The sequence below is a fragment of the Chiloscyllium punctatum genome, chromosome 24, assembly GCF_047496795.1.
Source record: "Chiloscyllium punctatum isolate Juve2018m chromosome 24, sChiPun1.3, whole genome shotgun sequence".
NCBI classification, from domain to species: domain Eukaryota; kingdom Metazoa; phylum Chordata; class Chondrichthyes; order Orectolobiformes; family Hemiscylliidae; genus Chiloscyllium; species Chiloscyllium punctatum.
Window position 1 is genome coordinate 54287544 of NC_092762.1, and position 27140 is coordinate 54314683.

The window sequence follows — 27140 nt, forward strand, 5'->3', positions numbered from 1 at the left end:
CCAACCCCACATGTTCTGGAGGTGTGCGCAATAACATCTCGGAGCAGGGAAAAGAGAAGCTGGTTTAAAATTTGCAGCATCCCTGGCTGATGGTTCAGGAATCCGCAGTGAGCACTTTGATTTCCCCCTCACCAAACTATTTAGTAACGTAATGCCTGACAACAGGAGGTCAGTGCTGAGTGTGTGGTTGGTGTTGGAGACTGCAGTGTATTTGGGAGATGAATGAGACACGTGGGCTGTGTTCACGTGATGCAGTGGCAGATTGCTGAGTATTCTCCTCCCAGTCTGTCTGTCTCTATCATCAATAAAGCTGCTCTCTGGGACAAGGAAAAACCCTCACTTTTATACAGTACACATTCCATCTTCACAGTCTGCCTCTCTCTTGACTTTGCCAAAGCAGAAGGACTAAAGAAGAGGAGACAACCTGCTCAAGAACAAAACCAGGAAAAGAAGCTTTTGACAGGAATGGGTAAGTCCCCTAGTGTCTGTCATATTAATGATTGGAATTGATTTGTAATTCCTAAACCTGCTTCATCCTCTCTGCCTGGTTTGTGTTTTTAATCGATGGGACTTGCTGCCTTTTGAGTAGCCTTTCCCTCCTCGCCCCACAATTTAAAAGTGAAACCAAAGATGAACCCAAGTGTCTCTCAGTTTGTTACAAAGGGAAGACGCAGGGCGCAACCGAACTGTTGTGGGCTTGTATCGGATGTACAGCCGCCGCGGCCAATCAGCGGCCAGTTTGCGAATTGCTACTGTTCGGGCCGGCCAATTGGTGTTTGCCTGCTGCGGTGGGTGGGGCTTCCGCTGAGCATCAAGCTGGGTTGCAGTGCGGGCAGTGTGGTGTTTGTGTTCTGGTTTCTTGTTATTGTATACAATGCATCCTGTAATCCTTCTTAGGGGAAAAAGAAACAGATTTGGTTTGAAACCCAGCTCCTTGGTTAACTTCCCTTTTTTTTGTCGAAGGACTATGGATTTTTCCTTTTTCAAATCTGTAGCTTTATTTTTAAGCCTTTCAAAATTCAAATAATTCAGAACACAGCTGCAAGGTTAACTAATTCTAGAGAAATCGTTTGGAATACATTTGCACAGGAAGTTCTCCTCCCCCCATCTGTCTTAATTTATTCCAGTAATCAGTTTTTTTAAAAAAACAAATCAACTGCCTTAAAAAGCTGAAATGGCACCTTTTCTCAAAAATCATTGTTTTAGTGCTGTTTAAAATTCTCATTAACACTTAAACTATTTATGTCCTGCTGGTCAGCTATCTTTTGCACTATGGATCAGAAATGATGTGCAATTCTGTGGACTGTTTCACAACCTAAAGCATTTTATAGCCAATGTGTTACTTTTTGAAGTGTAATCTCTTGCAATAAGGGAAGCACAGTAGTCAGTTATTGCACAGTAGGCTAATGTGGCAACAAACATATAATCTGCTCTAAAAAGAGAAAGTGCTGGAGAAACTCAGCAGACTGTTGTAAACAGGAGCAGGAGTAGGTCAGGAAGCAAAACAAAATCTCAAAAGACAACAATTCCTATCAATTAAAAACACAAACCAGGCAGAGAGAATGAAGTATGATTAAGAATTACAAATACTTCTAATCATTAATATGACACTAGGTCTGGCAATATCTATGGAGATAGAAACCGAGTCAGCATTAGGGTCTTAATATCAGATTCAAAACATTAACTCTGGTCCTCTGTCCACTGATGTCCCAGATCTGCTGAGTTTCTCCAGTGTTTTTCTTTTTATTCCAGATTTCTTGCATCCACTAGTTTGCTTTTATATATCCTGTTCTTTTCTATTGTAATGATTGAAGGATAAATATTGGCCTGAACGCTGAGGATATACCCTGGTTCTTTGTCCCAATAGTGGGTACAGTGTTTCTTACATCCACCAAAGCAGACAGATGTGGTTTGGGGTTACGATTTAATATCTTCTGTATGCCCTACTGTGCAGCACTCACTTAGTAGTCTGCCTTGAATTTAATGATTGGGAGTGGGACTTGAACTCTTAACCTGTATTTTTAGGGGAAGTACTAACAAATGAGCTATGACTGAAATTAGCCATGATATGGAATATAGAACAAGAAACTAGTGCTGAAAGCCTTGTTAGTCTTAACTACAGTATCATGTACAGTTCTGGTGAGTACAAGCATGAAGGATGTGAGTGCACTATGGAGAAGATTTACAAAGATGTTGTCAGGGCAAGAAGATTATCTGGTGAGGATTGATTGCCTAGATTGAGGTTATTTCCTTTGGGATGAGGGCGGCTAAGAGAAGATTTAACTGAGGTGCATAAAATTATTAGGGGATTAGACGAAGTGAATAAGAAGGTCCTACTTCTCTTAGCAGAAAGGTCAATAACTAGAAGGTGTAGCTTGAAAAGTAACAGGCAGAAGGATTAAAGGAGAGTTGTGATGAAATCTTTTCAGGGGATTGCTGGGTTTGGAATTCTCTGCTGATAAGGGTAGAAAACTCTACAAATGTAAAAGCTTCTCATATTAGACAAGAACACTAAAATACGAGTGGACTGGAGACCTTTCCAGCAGCCTCCTTTTGGTAGTGTAAATTACTTCTATTTCAAAATGGGTGGACTTGTATATGAGTCCAGCTTCAGTTCCTCTCTGTCCAAGGGCTGACCTCATACACAAAGGTTAAGTCATTTCAAAGATCAGAAGGAGCTTTAAGAAACTTGAAACTGTAAACCAGTTCTAGCCACTGCCTTGAGGAAGTGAAGAAGAGTGAGTCTTGCCTCTGAATCAGATATCACACCCCTGAATGCGTAACACAGGCAAAGTAGGGAAGTAATAAAGGAGCGTTACATTTTCATAGGCACCAATATATAGGTCAGACATTAAATAGTAATATCTATTTGATCGGATAGACTCATGGTGGTGAGAATGATAATCCAGAAGAATAGGATCTGGTGGGCCTCTGGTCGCCTTCATCCGAACCTATTATTATAGTATAGTATTTATCGATTTAATAAACAAAAATGATAATCAGGTTTTTTTTTCCACAAGTTTACAAGAGAAAACTTAAAAAAAAGACCCAAGTATAAACATTAATATACAGTTAAATCTTAAATAAATGATAACCAAAATCTATCAAACAAGAAAACCGAGATACCAAGACAAAAATGGCAAAACTCAACTAACTACTCATCTAACTTACAACTAACCAGAATGTATCATTAAAATTCTTACATTATTCAAGAGAAAAAAAAAATCCAAAGGATAACATAAATTGAGCAGTGGTATACATGCTTGGAATGTATTAACATTAGATCACAACAAAACCCGTATTTACCCAAAACATCCCAAGCATAGAACATATAAAATTCACAAAAATAAAAGCTGTTTAGTACATTCAGATCAATATAATAAAAAAAATTTCCAAATAGTGAAAAAAGGTATAAAACGTACTAAAATGGAGATCTTCCCCCTTATTCCCAGGGGGCATCACTTCCTTTCCAAAAAACCCCATCATAATCTCTCCCAACCAGTTCTCCACCCTTGACCCAGGAACCCCATGATAGGATAAAGAAAATTCAAGTATACTACTGAACTAGAACTAACAGTGAGTACCCTATCTGCCCCCCCCACCCCACCACCCACACCAACACCTGGATATATTTGGTAATGTTAATACCATATATGAGCATATATGACTATAAAATTACAGTCTCAGCAAATAATAATTAAATATATTAATACAAAATAACAGGGGAAAACAAAAGGGAAAAGGGGTGTGAAAGGAAATCGCGAAGTAAAGGATGAATAAATAAGTCCTTCTTCCCACCCACCCCAGAGATAATATTAAACAGTAAGATAATGAAAGGAAAAAAAGCGGGGGGGGGGGTTAGACCGGGGTGGGGGTAGGACAAAACAACATCAATTAACTCTTATAGTTTGTCTAAGAGAGTCCAAAAGTTCCTTGGCCTTCTCCGGTGATCCGAAGTTATACATGGACCCTTCATGGCTAAAGAGTAGTATAGCTGGGTAGCGCAAGGAGTGTTGAATGTTTAAATCCCTTAAACACTTCTTTGCTTCATCTTTCGAACCTAAGCTGGGGAAAAGTCCTGAAATAACATAATCTTGGATCCTTTATGAGTCATGGCTTGCAGATCTTTCCCAAGATTTCTGGAAGCTTCCAAGAGCATCTGCCTCACCTCATAGCTCTGCAGCCGGAACAGGACCGGGTGGGGGCGCTGGTTCGAGCCGGGCCTGCATATTGCGACCCGGTAGGCCCATTCCACCCTTACCTGGCATGGTCCAGCCTCCAGATTTAAAAGCTGTGGAAGCCATTATTCAAGGAACCTTGTAAGCTGGCCTTCTTCTTCTTCTTCTTCTTTGGGAAGGCCTAGCAAACGAATATTTTTTCGACGACCTCGATTCTTGAGGTCGGCAATGTGGTTCTCTAAGGTCCAGACTTGCTGCTCGAGAGTCCGGACCCGATCCACAGCCGATTCTGCAATGGCCTCGGAGGCCGCGGTCTTTAGCTCCGCCCCTCCGACTTGGCATTCAATCTCTTCGATGTCTCGGCCATGCTAGAAAAGCACGGCCGAGAGTGAATTCCACCGACTTCGGGACTCTTCAATGAAAGCATCAATCTTTGCGTTGAGTTTAGAGATTATTTCCTTGAGGCTCGCCACTGTAGGTAAGTCCCCCGGGGCGGCTGGGAAGGGTGGGGGAGGGGCTCCTGCCTGCTGAGAACTGTGGGCTCCTTTCCCCCTAGTCATTTTTACAGGAGACTGAACTGTATAAATTTAGTACTTAATCACTAATTACATTAAATAAAAACTATTTTTAGTTGATTTGGTGAGTGTGGTGAGGGAGGGTGGCCCACTTTGCCTAGGTCTTGGGAGGAGCACTATAGACTCAGACTTGCTGAGTCGCTGCCATCTTGGATCTCCCGATAATCAGGTTTTAACATACATTTGAGATTTATAGTCATGTTTTAAAATTCGGCTAGATTAAAAATCTCTTCATAATGGTATGGTGGCTCAATAGTTACCACTGCTGCCTCACAGCATCAGTGACCCGGGTTCGATTCCAATCTTGGGCAACTGTCCGTATGGAGTTTGCAAATTCTCCCTGTGTCTGTGTGGGTTTCGTCCAGGTACTCCGGTTTCCCCCTACAGTCCAAAGATGTGCAGGTTAGGTGGACTGGCTATGCTAAATTGTCTGTGGTGTCCATGGATGTGTGGGTTAGGTGGATTAGTAATGGGAAATGCAGGGTTACAGAGATAGGGTAGGGCCTGGATAGGATCCTCCTTCAGAGGGTCGGTGTGGACTCGATGGGTCAAATGGCCTGTTTCTGCACTGTAGTGATTTGATGAAAATCTCTTCAAACAAACAAAGATATCAACATCAATATGCTCATTAAATTTCATTTCTGTAGCATCGAGTAACTCTTTAGTCATGTAAGTAAGTTTCCTGTATGTTTTCTTGGCCATCTTTGTCAACCTGACCTCTACCATTAGTGCTCTGTAGACATGCACTCCAAGGTCACTTTCTTTTCTACACTTCAGTGTATCCTGTTACTTATTGGGTAATCTCTTGCTTTGCTTCACCATCCCAAATATATGACTGTAAATCATGGCAGAGGTGTCAACGTGGCACATAAAATGACTCAATTTTTCCTGCTCCAAAGATAATATTTTACATGCACATTGACCGTCCATCCCAGTTTCATCTAGAATCTTCTGTATTCTCAAGGACGGTTAGCCTCTGCTTTTCATCTCAGTTTAAAGTTTTACTTGCTGGCAGCTGATTACTAGATGTAAAGGATCAAGCAGATGAAAAAGATGGTGTGTCGCAAAGGCTTATGGGAATTGAAGAAACTCCTACCTTTTAGTGAGATGCCAATGACATTTCAAAATAGTGACACACTTGCTGGTGATTTACTTTATACTCGTCATATAAGTCCATATATTTAGAAGCTTCAAAGGTGGACTTGTATTCTAATATCTGCGCTACCAGCTTATACAAGCCCTTTCTCAAAACATCTTCCCAGACAATGATCTTAACCGTGTCTGAATTTCCCATAACCTGGCCCAGCAGCGCCCCCTCTCCTCCACTTGGCTGAATCAGTGGTTAAGGAGATTGGAGCTAGAAATCCTTGGAATGTAGAAGAATGAGAAGAGACTTTATTAAACCATACAAGATTCCTAGCGGACTTGACAGAGTACGTGCAGAAAGCACATTGTTTCTCCTTATGGGAGAGATTCAGACCAGAGGGCATAGTCTCAGAACAAAGAGTCACACATTTAAGACAAACGAGAAAATAGTTTATTTTCTGAGAGTTGTGAATCTGTGGAATTATTTTTAACCATCAAGGGCTTTGGAAGCTGGGTAATTAAGTATACTCAAGACAGAGATTGATTCTCTTGCTGATTAAAAATCAGCGGTAATAGTGAAAAAGATGCAAATGGAGTTAAGAATTATCTGATCAGCCAGGATTTAATTGAATAGAGGAGAAGACTCAATGGGCTGAATGGCCTACTTTTGCTTCTTTGTCTTAAAGCATGGCAAAATTGACTGTAACCCCTGGACTCTCAGCTGAAGGTGACGTGTCTTCCATCACTCCCTCTTCGGGTTATTTGTTTTAAGAAAAAACATTAAATGCAAGCATTGAGTTAATTAGGAATAACTGAATGTGAGGATCAAAATTATTAACAATTTCTACATTCTTCTGTACACCACAATTGATGCTAATTCAATTATTAATTTGATTATTAAATCGGAGATTGGAGTTTAGGTAGCCAAAGTTACTTAAGAGTAAGGGGAAAAAAGGCCTATATGGAAATGGATTGTACATCAGTTCATAATCTCATTGCATGGCAGAACAGACTTAAAATTATTGTTCTTCTGTTCCTATTCCTTGAAGGGAACATTAGTCTTGTAGCAACTGTTGGCACTTGAGTTGCATATCCCTTCTCCAGATTGAAAACCTTTGATCAGTTATGCCATTCTTTGGATTGCTTTGTGGAATTTGATGATTAGGATGTGCCACTAATCACTGCAAACATTTACACTTCCACTTCACCTGCTGTTAGATGTACAAAATATCCTAGACTGTGGTGAAAGTCGAGAGAAAGGAACTAGTAGCAGACTGTGAATGACTTGCATTTACATATTTCAAAGGGAACGAAAGAAGTTGGATTTCAAAAGGAGCATTTCACAACCACCGAGATTACCAAAGCACTTCTCAAGTGTATTTACTATTGCAGTTTAGAAGCCTGGTAGCTAACCTGCCCACAGCAAGATTCCTTGACAACATTGCAGTAATGATTTAGTGATGTTGCTTAAGGGGTAAGTATTGCCTCGTATAATGGGACAACTCTCCTTCTCTTCTTTGAAAGTACTAGCTTTCGAAGTGCTGCTCCTTCATCAAGTGGAGCTTCGAAAGCTAGTGTTTCCAAATAAACCTGTTGGACTAGAACCTGGTGTTGTGATTTTTAACTTTGTCCACCCCAGTCCAACACCTGGCTCCTCCAAATCATGTTCTTTTGAAAAGGTAACACAGCAACTTTTACATCCAATTGAGAGATGAGATAAGGCTTTGCTTCAAAGTCTCTTTGGAAAGATGGGACTTCTGACAGCTCAGCATTCTGTCAGTACTCTACTGAAGTGGCATCTGAATTTAATCCTCAAGTCTTTGGATTGGAGCTTGATCCTATAGCCTGCATGGCTGGTAGTAGTGGAAGAGAAACAGGCAGAGATGCTTAGGTAGGAGATTTTAGAGCTTTGAGGCTGAGGTAACTGAAAACTGTCAAAATATGGCACTGAAAATCAAGCATTTGTAAGAGTCTGGAATTGGAGGACCATCATGATCTTGGTTGGGTGCAGAGTTCATGAATTGTAAGGCCAGATGAGGCTTAAGAGGAGAAAGGGTGAGGCCATGAAAAGATTTGATCACAATGCTTGAACATTTTGTTGCTGGACAAGGACGCAGTGTAGGTCAATGAGTACGGCCTGTATTGTATTGGCACAAAGCCTCAATTTAACCTCTTATTGAAAGTGTTTCTAGAAACACAGCATTTTATCAACACTCTTACTACAGCCTCACTACTCACAGTTTTTGGATCTAAAATCATAAATTGAACTGCATTAAAGGATTAAATCCGAGCTGAAGTTTGCTCCAAGTTCTTTAACCAATTTGAATGTTTAAGTTAAAAAAAAAATTGCTCACCAGTTAGGAGATTTGATTTAGTCCTGAATAATGTAATTGGGCCATAAGTCAGTAATGCTGTCATCACAATGATGACTGAATTGCAGACATTTGAATTTACCAGAAAGGGATGAATTCTTCTTTCTCCTCTACCTATTTTTCCCTGTCTCTCCCAGCGACCAGAATCTGTTGGGTAATGGCAGGTTAGGAGCAATACACTTGAGTCCAATATAGTCCTGACCCCCGCACTCCTTCGCACTCCAGTTGGGGAGAATGGAAAGAGATTGGGAGTAGGTTTGCTAGATATGTTTGTTTTCTGTGACCCTATCCCACTGGAACTGATGCTTGTTTCAATGGCCCTTTACTGGCACAGCTAAAATCAGCTACCTCTGGGCTGACCAGGGCTTCCTGGGGATAAGTGGCTAAGTATCTCACTGGACATTGCGGTAGTTGGCTGACACTGAAGTCATTAACCTTTTTTTATCACTGAGTGTTTGCTCCTAGCTTCTGACCCGTCATCGCCCGCCGTGGAGGAGGGAGTTGAGGATGAGGAGGATGACGTGGACATGAACTTGGAAGAGGCAGAGAATGGGACTGTTGGGAAAATGCACAGTCCCCGGGGAACTTTGCTCACTCGTCGTGGGATTACACTGCGTGTGCTTCTCAAAGACAAAGTCATCCAGCCAGGAGAAGGCCTGCTCACCATTCACTATTTAGTAAGAAAATAAACTAACCCGCTCTTTATCCCCCCCTTTGCTCAGCTTTGCTCCCCACCTCTTGTGAAGCCCTTAGTCTGTCTGTGTACACAAGTTTTAGCCAGCCGCTGCTACCTCATACTAACTTCATTTCCACATCTGAGGCTGGGGTGGCCGTGGCTGCTTTTGTTTCTGCCTAGCGGTGTATCCTGGAAGGTTAGGAGTCGCATCTAATCTTCGATTCCATTATTTTTGTGTTTGTTACATTATTGCTTGCTTTCTTCGGATTTTCTTTTGTTTTCTGATCAAAGACATAACCCCCAAGGAGGCAACATCCCTGGGAACAACCCCTTTAAAAGCCCAATGTTTAGGAAATTTCAACAGGGCAAATTAGCAAGGTAAGTGTAGAAAATGTAGAAGTTACCTGAGTTCAAGGGCTCAACAAGCAAGCTCAGAACAGTGCCAGCAGTGGGCATAATTGAGCACACACAAATATACAGAATAGGCCATTCAGCCCATTGCCTGATCTACCATCCAACATGATCATGGATCCTCTTTCTCAAAACCATGCTCCTGGGCTTATCCCAGATCCCTTGATGCCTGTAATGTCTAGACATTTATGTATTTCATACTTTATATTCCGTCTCCTGGCTGGTACCACCTTGTGTGGTGAAGAATTGCAGAACATCCTGATCCTAAGTGGAAAGAAAATTCTCCGCTCAATCTGAAAGGGTATACCCTGGAATTCTGAGACCATGGCTTTTCCATCCAGTGGGTACATTATCTCTGTATCCAGTTTGTTCAGTCCTATCAGAATTTGATACATTTCAATGAGATCCCCTTTCATTCTTCTAAGCTGCATTGAATACTGGCCTAACGAACTAACTCTCTTCTCATATGTCAAATCTGCTGGCCCAGGAATCAGCCTGGTTGGATCTTGACTGCACTCCCTCAATGGCAAGTATATTTTATTTTTTGGATAAGGAGATCAAGATCCAGATGCCTTTTAAATGCTGTAATTATACCTGCCTCCACCACTTCCTCTGGCAAGCTCATTCCATGCACACACCACCTCTCTGTGAAAACGTTGCCCCTTAAACCCTTTTTAAATCTACCTACCCTGGGATAATGACCTTGGTTATTTACCTTTTCATGCCCCTCATGATTTTATAAACCTGTATAAAGTCTCTTCCCACCACCCCCCCAGTCTCCAAATCTCCAGCGAAAATAGTCTCAGGGGCCTTACCAGGGGCCCTGGATGAAATCCTCCTTACATGTAGATTTATCCTGTTCTTTTCCTGCATCCATTTCCCAGAAGAAATGCTACAACTAGATCATCGTAAATCTTGTCTTCTTCTGAGTACAGGTTCACAGAGTAGTTCAGCTAGTTCTAACATCCTCATGTTTAAAGGGCGGAGGCCTGAAAAATATAGTCGGCTCTACACAAAGTTAGTACAATTAACTACTTGTTAATTTTGTCAGGCATAAAGAGGCCCTGTGAATGATGCTGCGGGTGAAAAGTTGTGTTGTGTCTGTATCACCTGTTGGCCTTTGACGTTTGCTTTCCTTTTTCTCCACAGGGAAAGACGTTTGTTGGAGACCTGTTGCCTGACGGGAAGATTCGATGGCAAGAAACGAGCCAGATTTTCAACTCTCCCAGCGCATGGGCCACACACTGCAAAAAGCTCGTCAATCCAGCCAAGAAATCTGGCTGTGGCTGGGCCTCTGTGAAGTACAAGGGACAAAAACTGGACCAATACAAAACCATGTGGCTGAGGAAGCAGCAGCCACCACTGCAGGCTGTGGAAATGGTATGGTCCACAAATATAATGGAGTTTAATGGAGAGTTCTGTTGGGTTTTGGAGCTGGAGTTCCATTTTGCAGGGAGATGGTGGTGGTCTAATGGTAAATATCACTATACTGGGGACTTGTTCTTGGTTTAAATGTCAATATGGCGGAGTCATGGAGGAACATAAATTGAAATAACAAGTCTGGGATGTACACCTATTCTCAACAATGATGACCGTGACAAACCTCATCAGATATTTAAAAGAAAAATCTGGTTCACTGATGCCGTTTCGGGAAAGAAATGAACCATTCTTTCGTGCTCTGGTTGATGTGTGACTCTAGACACATGACAAGGTGGTTGACTCTTAACTTTTCTCCAAAATGGCCTAGCAAGTCACTCAGTTCAAAGTTGGGGCGTTTTGCTGAACAAAGAGATCTTGGGTGCTGTTTCATAGTTCCTTGAAGGTGGAGTTGCATGTAGACAGGATAGTGAAGAAGCCGTTTGGTGTACTGGCCTTTATTGGTTGGTGCATTGAGTATAGGGGTTGGAAGCTCATGTTGTGGCTGTACGGGACATTTATTTGGGCCACGTTTGAATACTGCATTCAATTCTGGTCTCCATGCTATAGGAAAGATGTTATTTAAATTTATAATTCTTTGCTGCACCTTTTCAAGGGTGTTGCCGGATTTGGAGGGTTTGCGTTGTAGGGAGAGGCTAAATAGGCTGGGACTATTTTTGCTGGAGATTTGGAGACTGGGGGTGGGGGGGGACCTTATACAGGTATAAAATCATGAGAGGCATGAATAGGTAAATAACCAAGGTCATTATCCCAGGGTAGGCAGATTTAAAAAGGATTTAAGGGGCAACGTTTTCACAGAGAGGTGGTGTGTGCATGGAATGAGTTTGCCAGAGGAAGTGGTGGAGGCAGGTATAATTACAGCATTTAAAAGGCATCTGGATGGGTACATGAATAAGAGGGCATTTGCGCCAAGTGCTGGCAAATGGGACTAGATTAGTTGAGACCGTCTGGTTGGCATGGACAAGTCGACTGAAGAATCTGTTTCCTTGCTGTACAGCTCTGTAAATGGCCAACACTTGTTGATCTTGCCAGTGATGCAAACATCCCATGAAAGAAAGTGTTCTTTAAAAAAGATACCACTGGAGGTTAAATGGGTTCAAGTCCAGCCCACATCAGCTGCAAAAAAGCCTTGGCAAGCTCAGTCCAGTTCCTCATTTATAGATACACGAGCTAAAGTTGTGGAAACTGTAGCAAGTTCAATATACAATTAAAAGATAATTAGAAACATAAATGCTGGAAAGTAAAACCCAGATAATATTCAATCAGTCGATCAGCATTTGTGGAGCAAATAGAAAAGTTATGGCTCAGAAAAAAGGCCATTCAGCTAGTTGTGTCTGTACCAGCTGAATACAATAGCTGCCCATTTAACTTCCACTTTCTAGCACCTGCCAGCAGCCTTGCAGGTTATAGTGCTTCCCGGGTGGCTTCAGATTAGGTTTAAATGAATTGAAAGTATATTTCCACCACTGAACTGGACAATAAATTTCAGACACCGACTACCCACTCAGTGAAAAGCTCTTTCCTCATGTCCCCTCTAATCCTGTGGCATTCTCTTTGAATCTGTGCCCCCTGGTGATTGATCTGTTCACTTTACCCAGTCCCCTCATTATTCTGTACACTTACGTACTCCTGTGTTCTTAGGAATGATTGTAGCCCATCCAATCTTTCCCCATAGTTGCAATTCTCAAGCCCTGGAATGTACTTGTAAATCTCCTCTATATAATCTTGACAACTATGTTTTCCTTTTAATGTGATCAGAACTGCACCTGAAACTCCAACTAAGGTCTTTAGTTTCAATATTACATCCCTGCTTTTATATTCGATATCTATATGACTTCTTTACTTTTTCTCCTGCCACCTTCAAAGACCTACAGATTTGCACATCAAGGTCTCACACTTCCACCCTTCTCATTACCCACCAGTGTATCATATATTCCCTGCTTTGTCTGCCCTCTCCTAGCATAACTGTGCACTTCTCCAAACTGAATTCAATTGTGGTTTTCTGTCCACTCATCCAACCATTGGTTTGTCCTGCAGTAAACAGCTAAATTTTGTTAAAATTGTAACTTTTCTAGTGGGCCAGGGGCAGGCAGGTGGGACTAATTTAGTTTGGGATTATTGAATGGTTGGACCGAAGGTACTGTTTGAGTGCTGTATGACTGTATGACTCTGTCAGTGTAGACCGTTAATATATGTCACAAACTGCAAGGGACCCAATACGGAGCCCCGTGGAACACCACTTGTAAACATTTTCCATTTGCAAAAATATCCATTTACTATTTCCCTTGTTTCCTGCCAGTGAACTGGCTTTGGATCCAACTCATCAGATTTGTCTGTATCCCATTGTCTTTGAATTTTCTGCCACTGGGACCTTGTCTGCGCAGGTTTCAGTAAGGTATTTGACAACATCTATTGCATTACCCTCATTAATTCTCCTTGTTACTCCCTCAAAAAGTTCTATGATGTTAGTAAGACACAACTTTCCCTTGAGAAAACCTGGTGACTGTGCCTTTCTAAGCAGTAGTTGATCCTATCTCAGTATTGTGTCTACTAACTTGCCCACCATTGAGGTTAGATCAGCAATCTGTAATTATTTAGCTTATCTCTCATAGCCTTTTTGTACAATGGGGCTACATTTACAGATCTTTTAACATCGAGTACCTCACCTGTATCAAGTAAGGATTATAAAGTGATCCTCAGATCCTAGGAGAAATCTGGCCCTGGTGATTTATCCATCTTTATGGAGGTCAGTATCTCCAGTATTTACCCTCTCATTAGGCTTATTTTATCAAATAGTTCACACTCCTCCTCTTAAATTAGAATGCCTGCGCCATCCCTGTCCTTTGTGAAGTCAGATAAAGTACTCATTCATGCCCATATTTCTGCATCCACGTATAACTTACCATGTGCATTTCTGATAGGCCCAGCCCTTTCTTTCCCCTTAATGCATTGATAAGACATCGTTGGATTTCCCTTCATTTTATCAATCAATATCTTTGTCATATATTGTCTTTATTTTCCTAATTTTTACTTTATCCCTGTAAGCCTTTTAAAGTGCTATTTTCTTTGAAAATTTCGAAAGCTGTATTTTTCTGCTTCTTTCGTGCCCTATATGCTTCTGGATAAGCAGGGGCTTAAATTTGGCAAACTCCGCCTTTTTTGTTTGTCTGTACATGTACCTATAGAATATTGCTTTTGATTGCCTCCAAATATCTGTATACAATCCATACTTGCCTGATTATCTCTCGCCTTTGTAATGTTTGCCATCTCCAAGTTTAGAACTTCTACTCCTGTTCTAACTTTGTCCCTTTCCATAATGAGGAGAAAATGAGGACGGCAGATGCTGGAGATCAGAGTGGAAAAGTGTGGTGTGCTGGGAAAGCACAGCCGGTCAGGCAGCATCCGAGGAGCAGGGGAGTCAACGTTCCGAACATGAGCTGTTCATCAGAAATTCCTGAGCACAGCTCATGCTCGGAACGTTGACTCCCCTGCTCCTTGGAAGCTGCCTGACTAGCTGTGCTTTTCCAGCACACCACGCTTTTCGACCCTTTCCAGATATAACTAGATATAACGGTACTATAATTACCGACTCCTAAATGGTCCAACCAATGCTACATCCTATCCAGCTCTATTTCTTATAATTAACCTGGATTTTTATACAGGACATTGGTTAGGCCACTGTTGGAATATTGCATGCAATTCTGGTCTCCTTCCTATTGGAAAGATGTTGTGAAACTTGAAAAGGTTACCAGGGGATGTTGCCAGGGTTGGAGGATTTGAGCTATGGGGAGAGGCTGAACAGGCTGGAGCTGTTTTCCCTGGAGCGTCGGAGACTGAGGGGTGACCTTATAGAGAGTTACAAAATTGAGGGGCATGGACAGGGTAAATAGACATAGTCTTTTCCCTGGGGTCGGGGAGTCCAAAACTAGAGAGCATAGGTTTAGGGTGAGAGGGGAAAAATATAAAAAGGACCTAAGGGGCAGCTTTTTCACACAGAGGGTGGTACGTGTATGGAATGAGCTGCCAGAGGAAGTGGTGGAGGCTGGTACAATTGCAACATTTAAAAAGCATTTGGATGGGTATATGAATCGGAAGGGTTTGGAGGGATATGGGCCGGGTGCTGGCAGATGGGACTAGATTGGGTTGGGATATCTGGTTGGCATGGACGGGTTGGACCGAAGGGTCTGTTTCCATGCTGTACATCTCTGTGACTCTGTGATGCGGTCATCGCTGGCTGGGTCAGCATTTATTGCCCAGAGGGCAGTTGAGAGTCAATCACATTGGTGTGGATCTGGAATTCCACCATCTACTGTCGTGCAATTCAAACCTGGGTCAGTTGATTAATAGTCCCACAGTAATACCGCTAGGCTATCACCTCCCCTAATTTGCACTTTACTGTTTCAGGTGGAATTCTTCGTTAGAGTTGGCAATGGTGAATGTGTACTGCCCAAAGATAAATAGTCAAATGATCACACTGTCCTGATATAATCCAGCCTTCAGGAAACGGTGTCTCTTTAAATTTAATACAGTAGCACCAGCCGTCATCCTGCATTATCTCATTGGCATGGGGGGATTATGTGATTTAACTTTTTGTAAAAGTTGCTTTCTTTGCTATTTTCATTGCCTCTGGTAAGATAGAAGAGGGGAAGGTTTCTTCCAAACCTGCTTGGTGGATCCTCCTCCTTGCATCATTTCAAGCCCGTGGTGAAAGTGAAATGACACTTCAGTGTTTTTTTTTTGAAGGAAGATAAAAATCACCATTGTTATGTCTGGAATTCAAAATCAGGGTGAGGATGGTAACTGGTAAAATTGGGTCACTCTTCCACAGTATCAATGGGCTGTATCTGGCCCGGGAGTGATTGCAGAGAGTGTGATTTATTCTGTTATCAGAAGAAAACTTGCACAGTGTTAAAGTGTCATGGCAAGGAGACCTCTTTTGCTTATTCATAGCAGATGTTGGTTTATTGTTTTCCTGGCATGGCGTATCTCAGGAAATTCCAGAATTAGTCAATATTAAAATTAGAATCCCTACAGTGTGGAAACAGGCCCTTTAGCCCAACAAGTCCACACCGACCCTCCAAAGGGCAACCCACCCAGACCCATTCCTCGACCCTGTATTTACCCCTGACTAATGCACCTAGCCTACACATCCCTGATCACTGGGCAATTTAGCATGGCCAATTCACCCAACCTGCTCATCTTTGGATTGTGGGAGGAAACCGGAGCACCGGGAGGAAACCCACACAGATATTGGGAAAATGTGCAAAAACTCCACACAGACATTCACCCGAGATGGGAATTAAACCTGAGTGCCTGGCACTGTGAGGCAGCAGTGCTAATCACTGAGTTACCATGCTGCCCCAATGGAGGCAGCAGTTCCAGTTAATATCAAGTCTTTAATTCACTGGCTATTGCCAGCATATGATTGTAATAAAGATGTACATTGTATTTGATGGATGTACTTGTGGTTGTCAAACCTATCCTTCAAAGCTTTAGTGGATGAAAACACAGCTGCATATAGTACTGAGCTAGGTTATCTGAGTGGACCCAGGTTCAACAAATCTCTGCTGACCTCCATATACCTATGCTAGAATGGGGAAACTTGTCCAGGGTTACTGCTCCTGGTTGCTAAAGAGTGATGCCTGTACTTGGAAGTCGATTAGTAAACACCACATGGTTCTTGTTACTCTTGAATCACAGCAGAATTGGGGTTATTGAAGGAATGAGATCCTAGAGGTTGCCTGAGGTTTACAAAGGCCTAATGCTACATCTTCAGGAGGGTCGAGTTGATGCAAATTTGCCAGTAGCATTTTAGATACTGGGTGAAACAGTCAGTTAATAGTTTTACTTTCCCACACAGAATTTAGCCAGTGAAGAAGATGAGGAAATTCCTGAAGAGGAAGAGCTTGAAAACCACAGCAAAAAGATCCTGAAGTCAGATAATCAGGTCAAGAAAGTGGAGGAGAAAAGCAAGAAGCTACAAGCTAAAAGCTCTCGAGACTCCAGCCTAATGGGTAGCATATCCCTTTTATTATTGCTTTAAAGTATTTTGCTGATGGTGTCATTGTTGAATGTTTTTTCTTTTAGACGAACACAAACTGAATGTAATGCATACTTATGAAAACTGTGTAATGTTTAAAGGATCTTCCATTAGCTAAGGGGAGGTCCTGCTTGCCCTATCCCAGCAGGTAGAGGTGCATTTGCCTCTTGACCTGTGACATTGGGGAAAGTTTAGAAAAGACAGTCAGGGATTGTCTGCTGTTTAATTCCAGAGGTCTGGCCTCCTTTTCTGTAGGTCGCTGACTGGAATTTTACACATTATTATGTGCATGGCCATACCAATAGTTTTGTACAGATTTGTTTGGGCCCAATGTAATCTGAGTGAGTTAATATCAGGCCCATAATCATCTCCAGTTATTTGTGGACATTGAGTATCCCAAGCAAAATTCTTTTGGATCTTGTATTCGTCTGGAATACATTCTAGATGTAGGGAGCAAGGCTTTTCTATTGCTTGAATCCCTTTCAGTGTGCTGCCACTTGCGAACCTAGTTCTCCAAATCAAGCCAATGATTGTACCCTGGGTGGAGTCTGTCCTCAGGTTTGTGTGGGCTCAGTGGGTTTGACAATAATATTCAATGGGGTCTTTTCTCATTAGTGGTGAAAACCACACCAAGCTATATGTCATAGGATCTTCTGTCTGGGCTCATTCATAGACAACAGAGGGCATCTGAAGAGGTCATAATCTTTGGATCTGACCTATATAAATAGCCACTCTATTTATATGACTGGTCCAGTCCAGTTTATGATCAGGAGTAACCTCCTGTACATTCTTAGGAAGGTATTCAGCAATGGTAATACCATTACATTTTGAGATGATGGTTAGATTCTCTTGTTGGAAATGGTCATTGCCTGGCACACGTGTAGCATGAATGTTATTTGGTAGCCTTGACAGTAGTGGAATACAAATGAATGGCACAAGCTGCTCTTTATCTGTCACTTGACCCATTGCTGACCTGCTCCAGTGAAGACCCTTCAAAAAATACTCTCAATGTGTCAGAGCTGGTGAGCCAGCAGGTGAAGTGGCTGTGCACCACTCTAACGACACAGCTGTTGATTGGTGATATCACTGAGAGTGGAATACAAATGAGGTTGTTGAAGCTGTAACAGTATGTCATTGAATTGTCGTTTCCCCTTGTTTTTTGGTCTTAACTGAGATGTGTTTTCACCCTTAAGACAATGGACACAGCATAATAAAAGCTCGCAACAAAGACCTAGGCCCTGTTCAGTACTCTGTCATCGGGAGCAGAGACCCAGGAAGGTAGGTTTTGAATTTATCTTGTTTGAGGTCAAATTTTCAGTTGATAACTAACGTAATTGTATAATTAAGATTTCCATCCTGAAGGCTTGACTCTCTGGATTAGTGCGTCTCAAAACTATTTTCCATTGTTGACTTCATTTTAATTATTTGGAAATACTTTGTTTTTATTTTTGTGTACGTACTTGAGGAAATGTTTGGGCTGCCTTTGCAAAATAGTCTCTTAGAATCTCCATAATGTGGTGGATAGTGTACATTTAGTGTCTGATGTAGCATCCAGGGTGAACAATTTTAAACTTGATGCTGATACTAATTACAGTTTCATGCAAACACATGCTTGCAAAAGGAACCACGAATTTCATTGTGTGTAGTGTAATGTCAGGGTAGGTCAACTTCATTTATAGAAACATAGAACCTCTATTCTCATAAGTTTGATTTGTTTAAAATAGATTAGATTAGATTCCCTACAGTGTGGAAACAGGCCCTTCGGCCCAAAAGGTCCACACCGACCTCCGAAGAGGGTCCCACCCAGATCCATTTTCCTCTGACTAATACACCTAACACTATGGGCAATTTAGCATGGCCAATACACCTGACTTGCACATCTTTGGACTGTGGGAGGAAACTGGAGCACCCGGAGGAAACCCATGCAGAGACTGGGAGAACGTGCAAACTCCACACAGACAGTTACCCAAAGCTGGAATCGAACCTGGGACCCTGGTGCTGTGAGGCAGCAGTGCTAACCACTGAGCCACCTTGCCACCCTTTTTTTTTAAAAAAATGAAATTTCAATAAAGTGTTCAGTTTCAGATGTGGTCAAATCCACATCATTGGGCTGACACTCACAGGATTTGTGGACCTAATCAAATGCCCAAATCAATGAAGGAATGTGCAGCTCTGGATGATTCGGATGGTCGATCATCAGGTCACAGTAGTTGTTGGGTAGAAACATGGAAAGCTGCAGGAAGGGGGTCATAATTCACCTGGAGTATATTACGCTTATAAAATGTAATTTTCTTTACGAATGTTATGCTATGATCAGTTCAAACGTTTTCTTGTCTTGCATGTTTACATTCAGCTCACTTAGTTTCCTGAATATTTCTGTGATAGAAGCAAGGAACCAAATATTATTTTGTCACAGATGGAATTCAACAAAATTCCTTTTTTTTGTTGCAGTGCACTGAAAATACAAACAGCTCTGTTCAAAATATCTTTGCAGTATCTTTCCTCATGAGCAGGTGTGGATCTCAGTGTGAAACAATAGCGCATCATGATTAGACTCTGCACAACTTTTCAAACAAACATAAAATCTAACCGTGTTAACTAAGGAATCTTCTTTCTTTCATGTAACCCTGTAACAATGCTGAATATTCCTTGTGCTATTTCCTAATCAGGGAGTAGGAGACCGAGCAGAATGCCTTTGAGTGCACTGTTCTCTAGTGTAGTGCACAATGGCCGAAATGAGCCCATCATAGAGTCATAGAGATGTACAGCATGGAAACAGACCCCTTCGGTCCAACTTGTCCATGCCGACCAGATATCCCAACCCAATCTAGTCCCACCTGCCAGCACCTGGCCCATATCCCTCCAAACCCTTCCTATTCATTTACCCATCCAGATGCCTCTTAAATGTTGTAATTGTACTTGTCTCCACCACTTCCTCTGGCAACTCATTCCATATCCGTACCATCTTCTGTGTGAAAACGTTGCTCCTTAGGTCTCTTTTATATCTTTCTGCTCTCACCCTAAACGTATGCCTGCCAATCAACTTGAAAAGCAAGAATACGGAGCATTCTAAGTGTTCCATCAGCATGGTTTCCATATCGTCTACAGTTGTTTATATTCTTAGTCTCAAGATGTTGTTTGAGAAGGAAACCGCTTTAAATTGTTTACTTCTACTTCCCATTTACAATTTTAGCCACGTTGATTACAGCAGATTAGGTCAAAGTGTCTATAATCTTGAGGCTGCTTCTCTCATGCACTTTTGTTGTTTTACTTCAAGTGATGTTCTTTGAGTTTGTTCAGTGATTTATAAAGCCCCACTAAATTGAACTTGTGGCTGTGATGGATCCTCTTTTTATCCCCCTTTATTATTAGTAAAAAAGGGCACATTTATTGTATATGCCACCACTAGGTGGAGCTGTGACGGCACACAAACATAGCTTGGCATTGGAATGGCAGTTGCCTAGAACAAAGATGGCACTGCCCATATGATCACAGAGCAGCTGGAGTCAGACTCCTGAGCATCAGCTCGCTGAAATCAGTGGACATGTGACTTCAAGCAATGATGATATTTAAAAGATTTCCATTTGAAATTTAGAACTTTGAAACTTCTCCTCGGCTGCTGCCTGACCTGCTGTGCTTTTCCAGTGCCACAATTTTTGACTTTGATCTATAGCATCTGCAGTCCTCACTTCCTCCTAGCAGTTAGAGACATATGGGACATTGTGGCCTTCCTTCAGATTTGCCAAAAAGGATTCTTTAGAAGTTGGTTTGTATGAACAAATAACTCCGGTTTTACTGAGACTGTCTTAAATGCTGTATGTACTGACCCAGAAATGGATTGACTATACACCACGGTCTGTGAGTGGTCTCTGGCCAGATTATTGGGTTTCTGCTCTGTGTGTTTAATAAAGTATTTCCTGTCCATCTGCAAGATCACCCTGGCCTCACATTGTGAAGCGAACCCCTGATAATAAAGCTCCATGGGATGGCCTTTGAGAACGTTGACCACTTCCTGTCAGCAAAAGCAGCTATTAATAAGAGATCCAGCACCAACTCCAGTGTGTTGGCTCCACCTTCGGCCAGCTGGGAAAAGGGTGTTCAAGAATAACATCAGATCCGATACCAAGCTCATTGTATCCAGAGCTGTGGTGGCTCCCACCTTCCCATATGGCTCTGAGATGTCATCTGTCTACAGCACTGACCTTGAGGCAGTGGAGCAGTACTATTAACACTGCCTGTGATCCTGCAAATCCGCTGGGAAGAGAGATGCACCAATACCAGCAGCTCCGACCTGGCCAACATCCACAGCATTGAGGTGTTGTATCTCCTCCCCCCTCTCCCCCCCAATTTGGCTGTGATGGGCTGCGCATGTTGTCCACATGACCGACACAAGAATCCACAACCATGTGCTCTATTCCCAGCTCTGAAACAGCATTGAGTGAATCAAGCATCCATTTCTTGTTCCCCACCTTGCTAACCCAACCCTACAATGGCAGGGTGACCTCTCTGTCCCACTCTGGAGTCTTCCAATTGAGCTTTCTGTTGGATGATGTTAGTCTGACATGAAGATGCTCTGGCCTCTCAGGGACAGAAAGATATGTGTGTGGTAGGCACTTCTGAAGGCAGTGATTGACCCTCACAACTCACTTCTTCCTTTCCCACCCATTGTACTACTTACAGAAAAATAAACTGTTTGTTTCGCCCTCGGTGGAGGTAGCAGACACAACTCCAATTTCTCATCCCACATCCCCATGGGGTATGCAATCCAAGGTACTGTGGTGTACAGTTCCTTGGTGCCTCTTGTAACTGTACCCAATTGAGCATACTCTTGATGAATGTGCAATGTGTCCTCATTACTAAGTATATTTTGGTGTTGCACAGAGGAGAAATAAAGTGGGAATTTCCTTTTAGGAGAGTTAGATGTACTGGTAATTCGAGAATGGGTTTTGGAGAAGTTTACAAATCTAGAAGGCGAGGTGAGTGAACCAAAAAAAGAGTTCCGGACTAGGAGCTGCTGAGTCTTTAGAAGATTCTGCCTCAAAGGTTAACTGGAGGGTGGGAAAACAAACAGGAGGGAATGCAGGTATTTCTATGGATTCCAGCATCAGAGTCAAGTTTCTGTCTCTCTCTGTGTCCATGCATACACTTACTTGCAGCATGTAACATTGGCATTTGGAAACAAGAATTCTGGTAAATAACTCGGGTGTGTAACATTGCATCAGTGTCGTGTGTGAGATTTACCAAATGCAGTGCAGACTGAGCAAATGTGACCTTCCTGCTCTGTGCAGCTGAGGGATATAAGGGTTTGCATTCTGACACATTTGGAAATATCGAGGATTAACAATTTAAGTCATTTATTCAGTTTGGCTCACATCTGATTTGAAAGATGTTCATGCTGAAGTAAAGATGTAGGCATCCAGTTCAGCCTCAGCTGTATTTCATATGCAATGTTAAACTGAAATACTAGGTAAAAACCAATGACTGCAGATGCTGGAAACCAGATTCTGGCTGAGTGGTGCTGGAAAAGCACAGCAGTTCAGGCAGCATCCGAGGAGACAGAGGGTTACTGTCTACCCTCTGCAGTGTAGGTAGAAGATTGCCAGGCAATACTGGAAGAAGAACAGGGTTATGTAAGCTAACGTTTGTACCTTAATCTGTATAAGTAGATTACCTGATTCATTATCTCTTTGCTATTTTTCAGCTGTGCACAAATTGGCTCTTACATATAATGATTAGAATGTGGTCAGCCATAAAATGAGTTCTCTGATTGTGGCTGTTAACCTGGTTCAATCAGAGAGCCCTGGCTGACAGACATAAACAGGAGTCTCTAGGAGCTGGCTCTGAACCAGCTGGGACATATACTGTGCACGTGTAAATAAAGGGTGATTTAGTGGCGGGCTACCAGTCTTCACTATATTTCTTATGGCAGTGGTCATTTCTCAAATATAATTTGTGTGCATGAAACACTTTTTTTTAAAGGAGGTCTTGAACTCAAGAAGGATGTAACATAAATGTAGTCAATCCTTCTTAATCAAGGCCTGATGTATGGTAAATTCCACCTGTTATACCCCAATAGTGCCCTTTAGCTCCCAGATGTACTATTTTGCTGAAATCTGTTCCGCCATTGTGAATGCAGATGAGAGTTGTGAATGTGGTACTAACATGTTTCCCTTGTTTTGTCGCAGGGATCCTCATACGCTTGTTGAACTAACATCATTCACCTCTGTGAATAAATTCCAGCCATTTAACGTTGCAATATCGAGCAATGTGCTGTTGCTAGTGGTGGGTGTTCAAGTGATTTGAATGTGGATGCTTTGAATACATGTTTTCTTAACTTTGTTCACCTGCGCTACCCAGCATTCTCTGACAAAGAAGGCTAATAGACATTTAGTCCTCAAGCCTCAACCAATGCTATTCTCTAACCAACCAACCAAAAAAAGCTCACTTTTAAAAAATTTGTTAAGGATGAGGGCAGTGCTCCGTAATTGTCCAGAGGGCAGTTAAGAGTCAACCATATTGCTGTGGGTCTAGAGTCACAGTTGACCTGACCAGGTAGGGATGATATTCCCTTACCTCCAGGACATTAGTCAACCAGATATATCTTTTCCTTACAATTAACAATGGATTGTCATTATCATCAATCGACTCTTAATTCCAGATTTTAATTGAATTCAAATTCCACCATCATCTGTACTGGGATTTGAATCCAGGTCCCCAGAACATCCCCTGGTCCCTGAGTTAATAATCCACCAATTGGCACAGTGGTTAGCACTGCTGCCTCACAGTGTCTGCGTGGGTTTCCTCCGGGTTCTCCGGTTTCCTCCCACAGTCCAAAGATGTGCAGGTCAGGTGAATTGGCCATGCTAAATTGCCCGTAGTGTTAGGTAAGGGGTAAATGTAGGGGAATGGGTGGGTTGCGCTTTGGCGGGTCGGTGTGGACTTGTTGGGCCTAAGGGCCTGTTTCTACACTGTAATGTAATCTAATAGTATCTGGCCTCCCTTTGCCAGATACTATTGGTTTTTAACATTCTGTGATTCTGTGATGGTAAAAGAGTAGGAGCTAGTTCGATAAATTAATAACAATGCAGGGTCAGAAAGGCAGGAGGTTACACAGAGCAGCTCATATCTCTAAATTCTTCAGTGATCCTGCTCCATCATGGCTAAACATTTTCCAGCTGCCTGTCCTGGCCTCCTGGTTTGAGTTACTGCCTATCCATTCTTTCTCCACCTTACCAGTGGAGACTAATTTGCTGATCATTACAGCGACGGGCAGTAAATCATTTCCTTTGCTATATATTCCTCATTCCCTTCAAAGGGTTGTTGTATATTTAGGTACTGCTTCTTAATCCGTCCCCTTTCCTGCTTAGTGCATGTGCGTTCCACTTTGTAAAATGTTCTTTGTAGATTAATTCAACTTGTCATAGCTTGGGAGGTGCAAAAGAGGATCGTGTGAAGGAGCAATATGTAGTCAATAAGAGAAAGAAGAAAAGTTAATTTTGGATACTTCCCACAATTTTAGAGCTAATTTGAAAATAATGTAAAACAGGATTTACATTGATCTTGTTTTAAGAGGGTTGTCTTGGGTATTGAATTCTGTCCACCGTTACTCCTCTTCTTCAAAGCTTTCCTTGTCTTTTAGGATTTTCATTGCCACCTGACCACCAGTGAAGTAGTGGGCTATCTCGGAGGGAGGTGGGACACGAGCACACAGTGTGAGTACCTCATTATTCTTCTCTGCATACAATGTATTTAATAGATCGGTATAAATTTTATTGGTATGATGTGTAGAGAAACACAAGTGTATCAACAACAATAAGTAGCACATTTCACAATATTATTAAATTTTATCCATTTAATTGTTGTTTGAATGTTTTCCTTCGGAATATATATAGAACGCCATTTTGACCCAACTAGTCTCTCCAGATGTTTGTTTAAACTCCGAGCCTCCTCCTGGCCCAAGTACATTATCTCAGCTTTTCAACATACCTTTTTATTCCTTCTTCTCTTATGTTCTAGCCTTGTTTCCTTTTGAAATAATCTAATCTTCAAATTGAACGGCTGCAATAATAAACTCCATCTAAACAGTCTGGAATTTGTATTCCTAATTTTTTCCAAAAGCCTTGAGGGGTTATGATCAGTATATACAATTATCTCACACATTACTGGCAACATCAATGTTACAATGTCAACAGCAAAATCACTGTCTCTTTCTCAATGGTGGAATATTTCCCATAGCAACAAGTTCTATTTTCTGAGTAATCTCTCACTTCCTGATTTAGATTTATCAGTCACTATGTTGTATTTGTGGTTTTGGTGACAGATTCCCCACGGGTAGAAATATTCTTTTCCACATTTACCCTATTCAGCTAATACATAATGCTAACCATAATAACAAATCAGGTCACCTCTAGGTTTTCTCTATTCTAAAAGCCAAAAATATCCTATTTTGTTCAGTCCTTCCGGATAGCTGAAAATATCTATCCTAGTATTGTATTATAAGTCTTTTCAACATGTTTTTCAGAGGTTCTTTGTCCATTTTTTAACATTGTGGAGTCTAGAGGTGGATTGACCAGGATCCTGTGTGACTCTATGTTCAATGTGGGTGGCACGGTGGCACAGTGGTTAGCACTGCTGCCTCACAGCGGCAGAGACCTGGGTTCAATTCCCGCCTCAGGCGACTGACTGTGTGGAGTTTGCACGTTCTCCCCTGTCTGCGTCTGGGTGCTCCGGTTTCCTCCCATAGTACAAAGATGTGCAGGTAAGGTGAATTGGCCATGCTAAATTGCCCGTAGTGTTAGGTAAGGGGTAAATGTAGGGGTATGGGGAGGTTGCGCTTCGGCGGGTCAGTGTGGACTTGTTGGGCCGAAGGACCTGTTTCACACTGTAATGTAATCTAATCTAAAAAAAATAACATCATTATTTCTAGTGGTACACAATAAATAAATCACTGCAATTTGTTAACATGTTTATTTGCTTTGCTGACTTGCAGCATTGTATTGAATACCCCTTTGAACCTGTTATGGACTAGACAAAACCCCTCAAATCATATTAAGAAGATAGCCTAGACCCCAACTTTTTCTTATTTTAAAAGGTGAGTGTAAGACATTGTGTTCTGGATGCGATTTGACTGGTCAAACAATCTGGCTTGAAGCAAAACATATTTTATTCGTACACTCCAGTTAAAATACAGACAAAATAAGAATATAAATACTTAACAAAGTACTATTAAAATACTTAACAAGATATGTTAACTACCACTGTTCCAAGGTAGTAACATCCCAAAAACATACCCTTGGTAGAGACAAATTTAGTAAAATAGATTGTATCACATGCAGCATTTTTCCAGTCCAGGAGGGAAGAACATCAAGAGAATATTGTGAGAGAGACAGCAAACATTTTGCTGTAGCAGGGAGAGATGTATGGCAGCTTCCAAACTCCAGCAGCTACTGAAAGTTAAACTAGAATCCTGGTTCTGTGCAAGCTTGACCCCACCCCTTCAGGCTGCGTCTATTGTTCCAATTTTTTTAAAAAGGCCTCAAGGCCTCAGAAACTGTTTATTGGCTTTGAACAGACTATTTGTCACCTCTGTCTCAACCTTACTTCATTCTTTTTTAAAAAAAGAACAAAATACACCTTTTTTAAAGGCACAAACCCCATTACAGAGACAGTGGTGGGTACGTAGAATGAACTGCCAGCAGTGGTAGTACAGTCAGATACATTACAGATATTCAAGTGACTCTTGGATAGGCATGTGGAAGATAGTACAATGAAGGCTATATAGAATAGTCTGATCTTAGAGTAGCACAAAAGGCTGGCACAGCATTGAGGGCCGAAGGGCCTGTACTGTTCTGTTTGGTGTTCTGCAGTACTAGGTTTCTAAAATCCTAAGGTGGAGGTGATTTTTATTTTCTACTTTTTTCTGATGAAATGCATCCCTGCAAGCCAATCCATAAGCTTGCTAATGTCTTTTAGAATTATGTCACATTTAGATTTTTTAATTTGCCCCTATGATGTGGGTGTTGGTGGATAGGCCAGCATTTATTGTTCATCCCTAATTGCCCTGGAGAAGATGATGGTGAGATGCCACCTTGAACTGGTGCAGTTCATCATGTGTAGGTGCACCTGTTGTACCACAAGAGAGGAAATTGATGAGTTTTGACTCAGCAATTGTGAAGGAAGGCAATATCTTTCAGAGTCTAATGGTGCGGGGCTTGGAGGGGAACTTGCAGGTGATGGTATTCCGTGACTTTGCTCTTGTCTTGCTAAATGGCAGTGATCTTGGAAGGTGCTGTTTAAAGAACGTGGATACATTTTATAGAAAATGCACACTAGGGCTGCTGTGGTGGAGGGAGTGAATGTTGTTGG

General features: G+C 41.8%; 1 protein-coding gene across 2 annotated transcripts in view; it reads left to right on the top strand.

Moving 5' to 3' along the window:
• The first annotated feature begins 263 nt into the window (after positions 1-263).
• Positions 264-27140, top strand: part of mpnd (MPN domain containing) — a 52478-nt gene continuing 25601 nt past the window's right edge. For both annotated transcript variants that reach the window (XR_011964011.1, XM_072593838.1), the window contains exons 1-7: positions 264-469; positions 8677-8888; positions 10448-10678; positions 16596-16749; positions 17969-18053; positions 22961-23057; positions 24415-24487. Coding sequence is in view for 1 of the 2 variants with exons in the window: in XM_072593838.1 (XP_072449939.1) it covers positions 466-469; positions 8677-8888; positions 10448-10678; positions 16596-16749; positions 17969-18053; positions 22961-23057; positions 24415-24487 (856 nt within the window). In the remaining variant the exon portion in view is untranslated. The remainder of the gene's footprint in view (positions 470-8676; positions 8889-10447; positions 10679-16595; positions 16750-17968; positions 18054-22960; positions 23058-24414; positions 24488-27140) is intronic.